The sequence below is a fragment of the Podarcis raffonei genome, chromosome 1, assembly GCF_027172205.1.
Source record: "Podarcis raffonei isolate rPodRaf1 chromosome 1, rPodRaf1.pri, whole genome shotgun sequence".
Classification (NCBI taxonomy): Eukaryota; Metazoa; Chordata; class Lepidosauria; order Squamata; family Lacertidae; genus Podarcis; species Podarcis raffonei.
In genome coordinates this window covers 105,627,474-105,642,554 of record NC_070602.1, presented here as the reverse complement: position 1 = coordinate 105,642,554, position 15,081 = coordinate 105,627,474, and the positions used below count along the sequence as shown (strand labels likewise).

Here is a 15,081-nt window from a genome sequence, read left to right as displayed (position 1 = left end):
AAATACTTAAGGTTATCTCCACTGCATTACTCTAAATTCTAAAAGATGCATATATTATATTAGGGTTGCCAATTAGTTTAAGATTTGTAGTTTAATTAATCAGCTTCCTTTCAACCGAGCAACTGATTTGTCACTATCCAGCAAAGTTAACCACTTTCACATCCTATTGATTTCAGAGAGTTAAAACATGTGTTTAAACCTCTTCCGCTGAAATTTTTGTTCTTTACTTTGGCCAGATCATGAACAAATTTAATATTACAACATTTTAATACAGGAAGTAGATTTGGGGTTGTATTTGAATAATTGGTAGGTAAAGAATATTATTCTCCCTGGCAAAAGAGCACAAGGAGGGGTTTTTTGTTGTTGTCCATGTGCTTTATTGAAGACATTTATAGATTACTTAATCAATGGCATTTCTAAGCAGTGTGCATTAAAATAAACCATACCACAAATGAAACAATAAAAATTAATCATAAAACCAAACACTATCTTAAAATGCCTGATGGAACAAAAAAGTGTTAAGGCTTGTCCATAGTAGAACAAAATGTGGATTTGCACTGGTCTGACCCTGCATTAAAACAGGGGCGTCCCCACGACATTCTCCCCATTCCAGTATTGTCCCAGATCTTTCCCTCTTTAAATGTGGCAGTTTTCTATCCTTGGCCTGGCTTGAGAAACCTTGCATTTAAGGGGGAAAGGTCCAGGACAACATTGGGATGGCATACCCTCCAACATTTCTCCGATGAAAATAGGGACGTCCCATTCCATAATGATAATTTTACTATTTATACCCCACACATCTTACTGGGCTGCCCCAGCTATTCTGAGCAGCTTCTAACATATACAGTGGTACCTTGGGTTAAGAACTTAATTTGTTCCGGAGGTCTGTTCTTAACCTGAAACTGTTCTTAACCTGAATCAGCACTTTAGCTAATGGGCACTCCTGCTGCTGCCGCGCCACCACTGCACAATTTCTGTTCTCATCCTGAAGCAAAGTTCTTAACCCGAGGTAATATTTCTGGATTAGCGGAGTCTGTAACCTGAAGCGTATGTAACCTGAAGCGTATGTAACCTGAGGTACCACTGTATATAATAATAAAACATGAAACATTAAAAACAACAACTTCCCTATACAGGATTCCCTTCAGATGGCTTGTGGGTTGGATAGCTCCATACCCTCCAACATTTATCCAATGAAAATAGGGACATCCTAAGGAAAAGTGGGACATTCCAGGATCAAATCAGAAACAGGGACGGCTTTTCAAAATCAGGGATGCCCCTGGAAAATAGGGACATTTGGAGGGTCTGGGATGGGGAGGTTGTCAAGATCCAGTGTGGACAAGTCATGTGCCTAAAGCTCAACAAGGACAGTACCTGTCTAGTCTCAGGCTTGGGCCCATGACACCAAATGTACAGATATGTTACATGCACACTGAAGCAACAACACAAGAACCTTAAACAATTTGTTCCTTTCTCAGTGCCCCCCTAGTTTCTAGAAGATGATTTTATAGAGGAGATGGGATATGCATAAGATTCTTGAGGGTTACCTTGAGATTCCCTCATGGAATAAATTCGGGGTAAAAATAAATGCCAAAAAAGTAAGTACCAAATAAAAACTAATTTGGGTGGCTCAGTTTGAAGAGCTATTTGAGGAAATGCAACTTCAAAAACCCAAAAGCAAATGTGGATTAGGTAGGTACATTTCTGGATCACATCCGTTGTTTGAAACAAGGAATGTTCGTTGGTTGAGTAATATTTTCAGAAGGGCAGGCTTTGCACAGGGGGGATCCATTTAAAGTTTAATTTAAACCCCATAGTTTCAATCTTTCAATTTGTGATAGCAAATCAATCAATAGATCATTCTACCCATTCATGAATTGCTAATTATTGCCTCAGGCCTTCCTCCTAAAATCATTGCTTCCTGCTAAATTTAGCAAAGGCCAGCACATTCATATGTTTTGTTTATTAGCCTGAACCTAGTTTGGACCTCCTCTTTTATAATTATTGTAATATTTTTTTTGCCCCGTCAACTTGATTAAAGCCTGTGTTTCAATCTACATTTAAATTAAAATGATATTCAAAAGACGCAAGAGCTTTTGATTGCATCCTTTCTCCAATCATAATTGCAAATGGAAAGGGCTGACTACATAGGAATGCAAGTCCATGTTTAGTTATCAAAACAAAATCTAATGCATCAGAATATTTTTTTTAAAAAAAATGAGTGGTATTCAACTAAATGGTTACACTAGTGCACCAACCTTTAGCTGTACAATGTAACTTTCCCATCCTTTTCTACCATTCCCTCCACAGACCTACTAAATTTGTTCCATTGCCCCCCTTCCCATTCTCTGTAGCAGATTTAGGGGGCACCTGGGGAGGGGGGGGAATTACATTGCACAGCTAAAAGTCATTGCACAATATAACTGTTCACTTAAAGACTGCCCTATGGGTCTGAATAATCTGTATGGAGTAGCTCATAAGAGCTGTGGAAGGACTGGATCTACACAATACAGCAAAACACAACACTTTGCCCGTTTACAGTCATGATACACTGGTATCTCACACAGACAGACAAACCTGGGGAGATTATTTAGGAACTGGGTGTGTAAATTACTTACCCATTGTAACTGTTCATTTCAGTCTTGCTGGCTCCAGCTAAAAGAAATGTCATAGTTTCCAATTTTCCCAGGACAACTCCGAAGCAGACACAAAGGAAAGGCTATCCTGTGAAAACACAAGATAGCACACAAAGTATTTGCAGCAGCTATCTGAGATATATGAATGATATATTGTTATCTGTTACTTCCAAATGATTTACAGGAATGGTCCCAGTCACTGTTTGTTCTCCGATGCACCAGGTGTAGAATAGCGTGTCTCTTCCAGCTGCAAGTTATGCCTGGATCGCCCATAGCCTCAGATTGGCTGTTTTTGAAGGTGTGGCATTTTCCCTGGACTTTCCCTGGACTTGCGTTACCAGGCTTAGCAAGACAAACAGGCCAGGGCTGGTTAACCTTCTGCTACTGATGTCCAATTCTCCTTGGCCAGAGCCCCACATCTACAGTTTGGCAGCCACCCCTGCAGGAGGCACCCTGAAGAGTTCGGTCTTTTTTTTCATAAAACGTGAGCATGTTCCACGTGAGAAAAATATATAAGGTAGATGTGATAAACAAGGTTTAAAAGGTACATTAGGTGGGATTAACTGAGCAAGCATCAGTGGCTAAACGTCCGAGCTTTATACAAACATTGAGTTAGATTTTAACTCGCGTTGGTTTCCATTTCTTGTGCGTAAACAAAACCAAGGCCTCCGCATGAACTTTCAGTCACTGCTGATTTGAGGATTGCGCTAAAAAAGGGCAAAAGATCAAGAGAAGGTTGAAGAATACTATATTGTCTCTGAGATTTTATGTTGAATCAGAACAACATTTCCCAATGATTTTCAATAACACCCATAATTTCAGATTTGCCTTTGGACAATCATACAATTATAAGGGTGTAATTCACTTTCCCATATCAGAGTAAAATATTTTCTTACTCAGATGTAAAATAAGTCACGCTTCCCCACACTTTCTAATGCATTTTCTCATCATTTTCCTTTTTGCCAGAAGTCAGCTTTAATTTTGGAAGTGTTTTTTTTGTGTGTGTGCAAGAGAGCCATACTGCTTTAATCCACTTTAATTGAACAAACCTAAATTCCCTCTCGCAAAATAGTGACATTCTAAAGCAGACCTTACCTTAGCCTGACTTTACTGCCTTTTCAAAAATGCAGCCTGCCCCTTTATTTTAAATATATTATTCGACTGTATTTTTGTATTTTATTGTTTCGTAACCTTTTGTAGACTTCCCAGGAGACTTCACTGATATGTGGTATATAGCATTGTAAATAAATTAGTAAATAACTCTGCTTTCAATACACCTAGCTTACCTAATCTTTAACAGACTGGAGGGAAGGTCTGCTTCTGCCCCATTCAGAAGACTTACGGAAGATCTAACAATTTGCTTCCATGGAAATACATCACCAGAATATTCTAGTTTATTAACTCTCCTTTGTCAAGTCCAGGACTCTGGCTAGATATTGTCTCAGAGTAGGGTTGCACACCTGATATGCACCTCCTGGACTAGTGTGTGGATCCCAACATCACTTTTCTTCTGACTTTGCTCTTATCCAAATGTTGCAATGCAGTTCTTAGTTCAAAAATGTACTAGAAGAATGAAAACCAAAAGATTTGTAGCAGGGTTTCTGTGATCCCTGGTGGTCTTTTAAGATGAAAGTAAACAAGCCAGTAAAAAAACACACACAATGAAACTGGAAGAAAAAGAAATTACAAGTGTGCAGATAGAACAGACCAGCTACTTATTTTATATTGCTGGCTTTCATCGCTACATTTATCTACCAATCTCCCTGCCAGACTTTTAGATCCAAGTCTGTGTGAACAAGCCTGTTTGAAGATTTTCTTTTCTTTAATGGATGCTTGTGCTCCTTATTGCTTTTTTACGAATTAGTTTTAACTGTGCTTTTATTTTTTATCTCTTCTCATGTGGGTAAACAGTGCATAAATGGGGGCTTTCCACTCCTTTTTGAAAAATGGGGGCAGCGTGTGACATGTTCAATTAAAACTTTGCATTTGTGGGAAAGTAACACTCTTTCCTAGAGTGTTATTTTGTTCACAACCATTCCTTTCTTCTTCCAGGCGTCTTTTTTCAACAATTCTTTCAACTCAGTGACTCAGCAAGCACACTGATTGCATCAGGGGGCTAAGGTCTTAAGACTTTCTAGTACTGCTAATTATGTGTATAGGTGTAGCAGTGACCGAACTGAAGGAAGGTGACAATTTCAGAAGCAAGCAGTATCTGTGTGTGACCTCAGAAAGGATTGAGCCCCCTGATTCAACCTCATTACAGCAAAACACATTAGGTAGTGTGGCAAAGGCTTCCTTTCAAGTAGGACGGTACAGGCCACCAGATGTTTACTGCTTGAGAAACTGTCTTTTGCATTCACCCAGACTTTGGAAGAAAAAGCTTAGCACAATTCTCCACCTTATCAGAAATCCAGGGGTGTGGTAACACTCTCCTAACCACTTGATGACCAGTTTATGAAGTGATTTTAATATATATTTCATACACTTATATTCTACCTTTTCTATCATCATGGATAGAGGTGGCATAATGGTGTCCTGTTCTACAGTCCACTTCTCTCAGGCTTCCTCCCACTTTTGAGAACAACAGTCCTTAAATGCCCAACCTTCTGGCCTGCAGAAGGTTCCTATGAGGGTGCCAGTTGTGGTTCTATGGTTCCTTGGCATAGGCTTCTGCTTGCCCCTGATGACCAGCATCAATGTGAGGAATCTTATCTGGCTTCTTAATTGGAGTGTCTGCAGCCTTTGATTCTGACGGTCACTGATGGACTCTGGCATCATGACCTATGAGTCCCCAGGTAAGTTTCCCATCCAGGCACGGACCAGACCTAGACCTATGAAGAACACAAGAAGAGCCCTGCTGGATCAGACCAAAGGCCCATCTAGTACAGCATTCTGTTCCTACAGTTGCCAATGAGATATCTATGGTGTAGGATAACCAGCCTCGTATAATCAACATGCTTAAGTCCAATTATTGCATAAAGCAGCCTTTCTCAACCTGTGGGTCCCCAGATGTTGTTGGACTACAACTCCCATCACCCCTAGCTAGCAAGGCCAGAGCTCAGGGATGATGGGAGCTGTAGTCCAACAACATCTGGGGACCCAAAGGTTGAGAACTGCTGGATAAAGTAAGCCGTCCTGCCAGGCTTGGCTCACCTTTGAGAGAAGAGTTTGTAAGTAAAACATTTTTAACTTACCAAACATTTAGTCTTTTTCTATGGAAGGAACTTAGAAGGGAATCTTTTAAAAGTCTTAACAGCCTATATTTCCATGCTTGACTTTGCTGCGTATTTTGCAATTTTAAATTGCTGCTGGGGTTTGGATCCAAAACCTGGATCTTGGAATCCAGGAATCCTCTTTTTATACCGTGTGAGAAGGTCATAGGCAGCACTCTCCTGCTCATATTCCCCATCAACTAATATTCTGAGGCATACTGAAGGTAATATAGCCATTGATAGCCTTATCCCCCATAAAAAGGTCTATTTGTTGTTGGTGGCCATCACTGCAACCTGCAGTAGTGAATTCCATAGTTTAATTATGTAGTGGGTGAATGAGTGCTTCCTTTTTTGGCAGTTCGTTCATCTTCATTGGATGACTCCAGATTCTAATATTATGAGATTACTGCTATGTGCTCTTAGACGACGCCCTTGTTAAGTGAACACCATCTTAGCTTACCATCTGGCAAAGTTTGCTTGAATTCCTCAACCTTTCTCAAAGGGGAAAATCATCTCCATGCTCTGATGTTTTTAGCAATAAACTTAAATCTCAGCTCTTGTACTCAGCACTTTCAACGGCACATCATGCTAAATTACCGCTTGGCGACTGGTGGTGTATATTCATCCTCAGTAGCCTTCTTATGGTTTGCATTGTCAAATCTTTCTAGCAAATAATAATAAAATAGAGGCATCGTGTGTATGTATAGCACAGATGTATTGGTCAACCAGGCAACTTAAGACAGTTGACGGCATCCTCCTTCAGCATAAAGCAAGGAGGATTCCAAGCTGAGGTTCATAGATTTTAAGCCACCACAGGTAACTTTGTGTTAAATGATGACAGTTGCCTTTGAGACCTAAATCTAAGTCCTACTTGTTGTTCCTGCAAGGATAAATGTTACGGCACTGTGTGCCAGTTATTTTCACTTACAAACTTGTCTTGCTCTACTTAGTCCTCGTGAAAAATGACTGACTGGTTCAGGATGTGCCAAAATGCTAAGCCTGCATTTTCAACAACAGCTTTTATTTCTTCCATCCACTCAATCTCAGGGCTATCACATAAACTTTTTTTTTGGGGGGGGGGGGAGTTGCCCTTCAATACCTCACTGGCATTACTGAAATGTGGCATGGCTCCCATTATCTCTGACTCTATCATGCAATCAATGAATTTGATTTTATAGCATTTATGGTTTTACTGCATACAAAACTAGAAAGTTTGTTGTTGTGACCATATTTAATTGGCAATTTGGCTGTTAAAAATGGCACAGTATACAAAGAACTATGGTCAGATAGTTAATTTTTAAAGAAATTTTAACCCCAGCTTGTAATGCACGCGGATCACTCAGGCAAGCCTACAACAATTAAATCTACAACTTTGTCATGAAATAACAATATACAAAACAAGCAAAATAAGATAAAATAGAGACAGGTCCAGGAGATAAGAAGAATAATAATCAGATAAAACATTATCTACTCAGTAAAGCAAAAGCCTGCCAGAATAAAAAAGTATTTCTCAGCCTGGAGGATGATGACAATCAATTTATAGAAAAATGAAGTCTCTTTATCTATTATTGGAACAAGAAAGTTCAGGATAGAATTTATCCTTCCTCTATTTTAGATGCAATGTAATCAGAAGTTGTTTCATTAAATACATGGCAATTATGTGAAAGCAAATGGTAAAATTCAGTGAAACTCAGCAACACTGGATTGTCTGTTTTCATTTTTCTTTCTTTGTTCTGTTGCTATAAGGTTCCCTTATGTCTTCAATATTGTTTCCATATTTCTCTAGTTTTACTTTTTTGACTAAGCATTCTGGTTTTGCTTTCTGCATTATTGTTACGCTAGAAGAATTTGTTGCATCATTTTCCCTGTAGTTATTTGTATATGAATTAATATACAATACAAAAAATAAAAAAGAAGATAGCAAGGCAGGAGGTTACCTGAACTGCAGACGGCGAAGAATTCCATATCTCAGGTGCAGCCACTGAGAAGGCCCTGTTTCTTTTCCCAGTCAATTGCTCTTCCAGTATGGGCATGACACAAAGAATAGTCTCTCTGCCATATCTCAGAAACCAGACAGGTTGGCATGGGATCAGGCACTGCTCCTTCTGGGAAAATTCTGAAACTTAATTGCCACATTGGTGGTGATGGGAGGGGGGAGGGATAGGGCGGAGAGAGCCACAGTAAGAGACGAAAGGGTTAACTTTCCTCATGCCCTGTGACCCCTTATCAGTCACTTTACACAATAAAAATCTGAAAGCTATCTGACAGCGCAATACATACACATTTAAAACCTGCAAAAGTTTGAACAACTGGCTATGTATGCCTGCTTGGAATGTTGACTTGAGTCATAGGAATACAGGAAGCTGCCTTATATTAAGCCAGACCATGGGTCAATTTAGTTGAGTAATTGTGTATCTGTACTGACTGGCTATGACTCTCCAGGGTTTAAGACATAAAAGAGTTTCCTAGCCCTTCCTAAAGTTGCCAGGATTCAAAGCTCAGACCTTCTACAAGCAAAGCAGCTGCTCTGAGCCACCAAGCTGAAGGCCCTTCCTCAAGGAACTTCTCTCGAATCCCTTTGAGTTCAGTGGGACTTACTCCCAGGTATGCGGTGTCAAGATATTCCTGTCTTGGGCCTAACTTGTGGTCCCAGCCTAAGTGTAAAAACTTCGGTTCAGCAATTATACCTAGTCTTCCGGCTGTGGTCTGGGATCGTGAGCTAGCTGTCTCTGGCCCTCAATTTCCAGCAGGCCCAAGATTTACTGCACCTGTGTTATCTACAGAAGCACAGTATCTCAAGGAAGTACTGTACACGGTCGCTACTTGGAACAACGTATTTCAGTTGTCCTGTCATGGAGGCCATTATCAGACAGAGAGCCTGGAAAGTTACAATTAAGAAGCCCTTTTCCTGGCTGAGGTGAGAGCAGGTAAGAAGGTATTTAAAAATCTACCTCGTATTATTTCTCCCTCCCCCTGCCCTCGTGAGCTCCTGGCTAGTCCCCCCACTTTTGTCTATCTTTTGTACTTTTCCTGACTGGCGCGTCTTGTTGGGGGTCAAAAGAGTGTTTCTAAAGCATTGTAGCTCAGGCTAAGTTATTTTAATTTTGTGTGTTTCTGTATTTTCCCAAATGTGCCTAAATTCTTAATTTGTCTTGCTTTTAAATCTTTTATTCTTATTTGCTGAGAGAGTTCTCACTACGCTGCTGTTTTAGTGTTACAGTGGTACCTTGGGTTAAGTACTTAATTCGTTCTGGAGGTCCATTCTTAACCTGAAACTGTTCTTAACCTGAAGTACCACTTTAGCTAATGGGGCCTCCTGCTGCCACCGTGCCGCCGGAGCACAATTTCTGTTCTCATCCTGAAGCAAAGTTCTTAACCCAAGGTAATATTTCTGGGTTAGCGGAGTCTGTAACCTGAAGCATATGTAACCTGAAGTGTATGTAACCCAAGGTACCACTGTATATGCTTTACTTTTGTGTGGTTATTTGGCCTGAGTGAGTGGACTAGTAAAAGGAGTGGTGGTAGCTCTTAGACGACGCCCTTGTTAAGTGAACACCATGGTGTGTTTTGTTTGTAACCTTGTTATGTAACCTTGGTGTGTTTTGTTCACCCTGAGGTTTGGACTAAAATTTTCATTCAGCACAGAGAGGCACAGGCCTGGATTTTCGGTGGGGTTTGAACTGCATTTGGGGCCAGGGGCAGGAGTTGAGCAAACACGGATTCCTTGACATTTGGCGGCAGTGTCATGGTATTAACTATTCTGGGACATATTCAGGTAACTAAAAGACACCCCCATGTCACTCCATGGCTAGGGACTAAAACATCCCTTGTACCCTGCGTCATAAAGAGGATTATTCCAGGACTGTGTGTAGAATCAAACCGTAAAATAGGTCACTTCCTTTAGGGTCCTCATCTCAGAAATGCCGGGTTTTTTGCTTAGTTCAAGGTGTTTTGTTTTGCTTTATACAAATACAAAATGGTATGTGCCTAGTTGGCTAGTCAATGCAATAACAGGCATGCAGGGAATACTAATAAAGTCAGGCCAAAATCAGCTGAGCAGTTTTTTAAAAAAATAATCTAGTTGAGGCTTGGAAAAGCAGACCTTCAGGTCAAGTTCCACAAAAAGTTGTGCTTTGAACTGAAGAGTATCTGGTGCAGAGAAATGTTGTGAGTTGTGGGTGCCAGGGTTTGTAGGGGCCAGATTCCTCTAAATTCCTGGGTCTGATTGGTGTTAGAATTTAACCAACGCTTGAAGTGTTGAAAAGGATGGCATACTGGGTTTAACAAAGTATTAAAGTACAGGCCAAACCAGCTTCCCGTGTTCAGGAAATCGCCTGGGAGATCAACCATTAGCTAAAGACAGAAGCCATTAACTAATGACAAATGGGTCGTTAGAAAAGCCAGAGGGAGGGGACTCTGAGCCAGATGGAAAATGGGAGGGGGCTCTCCCTCAGCTCTGAGTTACCGTATTTTTCACTCCATAAGACACACTTTTTTCCTCCTAAAAAGCAAGGGGAAATGTCTGTGCGTCTTATGGAGCAAATGCCTATGGATGGCGAGGGGATCCTGCTGCAGTCGTGAGCTGAGGAGAGAGAGAAGGAGAGCCCGCTCGCTTTAAAGGAGCAAAGCGGGAAAGGAGAGGAGCTGCTTACATGGGTGTAAGCAGCTCCTGTCCCATTGGCTGCTTTAAAGCGACCGTGCCCTCTTTCCCTTCCTCCTCCCCGCTCAGCTCACTGAAAAGCAGCAAACCCCTCTCCTGCATTGTTAGCTGCCTCCTTCTCCACACACCCCACACGTGCTCCTTGTCCCTTCAGTGTTTTTCTGAACATGGTTCAGGACTTAAAACATGGTTACAAAGCACAGATCCACATGGATCCTCAGGATTTTTGCATTGGGTTACCCCAGGTTCACCATCAGATCACATAGCATGTCCATGGCTACAGCCTGCACCAAAAAAATCACGCACCCACTGTTGCCTGGGGCCCCAATGGTGCAAAAACGTGGTTACAAAGCACAGATCCACATGGATTCTCAGGATTTTTGCATTGGTCTCACCGTCAAATCACATGTCTGTAGCCACATGAACCACAAAAATCTTGCATCCACTGTTTCGTTCAGAATATTTTTTTTCTTGTTTTCCTCCTCTAAAAATACAGTAGTTTGAAAACAAAAGCAGAGTTTTACCGTTGGTGTATGTGTGTGTGCTATCTTTGAATTGTATTAGACTGCACAGTCAGAAATTTTGAAAAAGAGACTTAAAAATTCCTGAAGAATGTACACTCATCTTTCCCACTAACTATTAAAGTGTATTAAGTCAATCATAATAATTACTAGGAACAGAGCTATTAATGTTTTATTCACTTAGTATAGTGATAGTTATTAAAATCCTTATCATTTTGTCTAATTAGTATCACTCGCCTATAAAAATATCAAGTAGGAAATGTATTAACTGAGATGGAAAGATGGTGTATTGTAAGTGATTCCATTTTAGAGTGCTTCGTATTAAGCAATTTTCTTTTAACCGGCCAGTAGCTTGTCTAGATTGATTCACAACACCTAAAAGGAAGGCATTTAAGTGTTCAAAGTACAGTGTTCTTCATGTTTTCATTACTGCCTTCTGTATTCCATGCCTATATTGTCGCCTTATAACACAATTATATCACACAATTTTGACATTCTGAGGTATGAAACTTTGGATCTCATTATTTTCATGTGACGAAACTTTCTTCTGAATGTGTCCTTTTGCGGTTAGATCAATATTGACACTCATTTCTGTGGTAAATGATCAAAGCTGCAGTTTCCAAGTACACAATAAATATCACATCTCAGCATGTGGGAAGCACACTCAGAAGAAAGCTTGAGAGGCAAAAGAAAGTTTGAGAAGGAAAAGTCACCTTACTGCGGCTTTATAATGAACCGCCTCTCCTGTTATGCAGAGAGGCAAACCCAGGTTTGCCATTGGGTGTGCATTCTGTGTTTTATATGTGGTTTCACTCAATCCACTTCAGTGTCATCTCCAAAGAGGCACAAAAGACCTTCCAATCCAGACCCCAACTGATGGATGAACCTGAACGATGCAAGTGTTTGTGATCGTTGTTGCTTTTTTTGTTTGTCACACTCACATTATATATTTAAAGTTAATCCTTGAAACATTTTAAGTAGACACTTAAAAATGGGAAGTATGGTGTTGCTCTCAATTGAAGCATCATCACATGGAATCCTTGGGCATGTGTATTCCACCACATACACCCCCTTTTCTGGCCGAGCACTTTGAACAGCGGATTGCTGTGGTTCATAGTGGAAAATTAAAATGGCAGCTAGACACAAGCTGTTACTGCTCCTGCCCACTACCATTGATGTCCAGAGTCATCTATGACATTCAGTGATTCTGATGAGTTTTGTGTGCGCCAGCGAGTTTATAAATTTCTCCATAAGCAGGAGAGCAGGATCAGAGAACAGGAAACAATTATGTGTTATGGAGGCAGATCCATGTAAGGGCTCTTCCTTCAGGGAGGTGACATAGATCAGCGACTGAACATCTGTTTTGCATGGAGAAGGCTCCAGGCTCAATCTCCAGTTAAAAAGGGATCAGGCAGGAAGTGATGGAAAGGCCTCTGATTGAAAACTTGGAGAGCCACTGCCACTCGTAGTAGACAATACTGAGCTAGATAGGCAAATTGTCTGACCTGGTATAAAGGCAGGTTCCCATTTTTCAGTGCTTTCGGTAGCTTAGCAAGTCTGAACTCCTTAGAATACAGTGTAATCAATCACTGGTTCCTCCGGTACCTCAAGCCAAGTATATGTAGGAGAAGCACTGTTTGGAATTGCTGATGAGCAATGTTTCAAGAACAACTCCTATCTACATGCATCTCAATTTAGATTAGGCTGCTTAAAGAACCACACGGTTTCCTGCTACAGTGAATAAGCACAAGACAGCCCAGTCACATCCTTTGCAGCTGAAGGTCACTAGCTTCATAAAAGCAGACAAGAGCCGATCCATAGGTGGAGAAGGCTGTTCTGCTGGTTGCACGGGGCTCATACTCACAGGAGTGAGTTATTGTCAGGTTTTAAATTAACAGTGTGGTGCTCCGTTAGCACAAGCCTGACATTAATACACCATGCAGGCGATGTTCAGTATCCTCTTCCTGCAATAATTTTGAGGGTTTAGTAGGAGAACCAAAAAGAATGACAGCACAGGGAACCATAACAGTGGCTTAAGAGAAATATTAGCCATTAGTCCATGATAATGAAATTACTTAGTTTTACAATTGACTTACTAATTTTAATCTCAATAAGTATTTGTAAGTAGGAAGGAGAGCAGGGCTGTAAGAGAGTTCATTAGTGCTTTATATTGCAAAAATGAATTAAAATTAAATACAGGGGCAATGATAAATAATAAAAAAGATAGTTAAAAGGAACTGTGCTAGATGTGATCAACTGTTAAGTTTGGGCTACTTGGGTTTTCTTCTTACTTTATTATTTCTATAAATCTCATTTTGTTTGTGCCAGTAGGCAGAGAAATACACTAAAATAAATAGAAAAGCAAGAAAGTATTCCTTAGAGAAACTGTAAATCAACTAGAAGCTTTTCTAGACACGATGCCCCATTGTAGACTTATCTATCTAATTTATACCACACTTTTCTTAGGCTCCCAAAGCAGCATAATAATAAAACAGTTAGTAAAACCCTAGAATAGCAAACTAAAACACAGAGGCAATTACAAACAACAGTAAATCTATGAAGCAATTTTCATACTGGTGTGCTGTTGGTGGGAAGAAAGAAGAGATGGGTAGGAATGGAGGAGATACTCAATTCAGTTCACATTTAAAGCTGAATCAATCAAATTATTACTCTCTGAAAAAATATGAGAACCAAAACACAGCCATCCTTCAAAATTCTTATCTGAATTTTGCAATCAGCATGTAGATGAGAAAAGGAAAGTCCACCTGGAGAAAAGACCTGAAGTAGCCTTTGCCTGTTTCCCTCACGCAGAGAAATCCACAGATGGGGCACTGCTTCCAAGAAGGCCCTCTCCCCAGATGCATAAAAACTGGGAGGAAACTGGGAGTGACATCAGGATGTGTGTCTGAGATCTGCACATGCAAAGGGAAGGGTATTGTTTTTTTCCATCATCTAACAGCAACAACAAAAGTAGTCCTGGCTATAACTCCTTTTCTAAAATAAGAACAAAAATTATTTTTTAAAAAAGTGTGGTGGACCATAGAATTCTTTTAAAAACCCAAAATCATTAAATTTTCAAATTTTATATTTCCAAATAAACATTTTTCATTATACCCATACATTCAACAACTTCCCTCCCTCCTCTTCCAAGGTTCTTTTTAATTTACCCATATTTCCTGCATATTCTTGTATATCCATCTAATTCAGTTCTCCCATCTTACTTCCCTTTTAAATATGTTATACTGTTGAATTTACCTTAATACAGGCAGTGTTTTCAATTGTGTGCAATTATTTTATACATACTCAGCAAAAAAATTCCACTCTTTAAATACATGTTCCTCTTGCTCTCTAATTCTACTTGTTCGACTTGCTAACTCTGCATATTCTATCATCTTAAGTTTCCAGTCCTCCTTAGTAGAAACCTCCCTCACCTTCCATTTTTGGGCTAGCAAGATCCGAGCTGCCGTTGTTGCAGACATAAATAAGTTTTTCTGACACCTGGGTACCTCCGTCTGCACCATTCCTAACCGGAATGCCTCTAGTTTGGGGTGGGGGGGATGTTGTTTTAAACATTTTCCCCATTTCATTATATATCATTTTTTTGACTTTTTTGCATGCCAATGTTTTTTTTGACTTTTTTGCATGCCCACCACATATGAAAAAAAGTTCCTTCCATTTCTTTACATTTCCAACACAAATCTGATTCTGATTTATACATCTTGGCTAGTGTACTCAGGGTTAGATACCATCTATGAAACGTTTTCATGTAGTTCTTCTTCAACATGTAGCATGCAGTATATTTCAGATCTTTCTTCCAAAGCTTCTCCCAGAGGTCTAATTCTATATTGTGCCCTATATCAATTGCCCGGTGGGTCACTGAAGCTTTAACCAGCTCGTCTTGTGTTTCCCATTCCAATAATAGTTTATACATTTTAGACAATAGTTTTTCATTCTTCTGCAATAACTCTCTTTCAAACTGCGAGCTTTGGTCCAAAAATCCAAACATATCATATACCGTATTTTTAGCTCTATAAGATGCACCGGACCATAAG

At 40.1% G+C, this 15,081-nt stretch overlaps 1 protein-coding gene and 1 long non-coding RNA gene across 5 annotated transcripts in view; one reads left to right on the top strand and one right to left on the bottom strand.

Annotated features, from left to right (window-relative positions):
• The window catches only part of UPP2 (uridine phosphorylase 2), a 29,447-nt gene extending 21,498 nt beyond the window's left edge, over positions 1–7,949 (bottom strand). The window contains exons 1-2 of one of the 4 annotated variants that reach the window (XM_053407437.1): positions 7,786–7,949; positions 2,619–2,724 (exon numbers count right to left, since the gene is read on the bottom strand). In XM_053407437.1, coding sequence (XP_053263412.1) covers positions 2,619–2,671 — 53 coding nt within the window. In that variant the 5' untranslated portion in view covers positions 2,672–2,724; positions 7,786–7,949. Of the gene's footprint in view, positions 1–2,618; positions 3,121–7,785 lie in introns of those variants that run through there. The other 3 variants (XM_053407427.1, XM_053407447.1, XM_053407458.1) reach the window with 3 other exon arrangements.
• Positions 7,950–8,182: 233 nt separating this feature from the next.
• Positions 8,183–15,081, top strand: part of LOC128422846 (uncharacterized) — a 28,439-nt gene continuing 21,540 nt past the window's right edge. The window contains exon 1 of the long non-coding RNA XR_008332611.1: positions 8,183–8,775. This is a non-coding gene — a long non-coding RNA (uncharacterized LOC128422846). The remainder of the gene's footprint in view (positions 8,776–15,081) is intronic.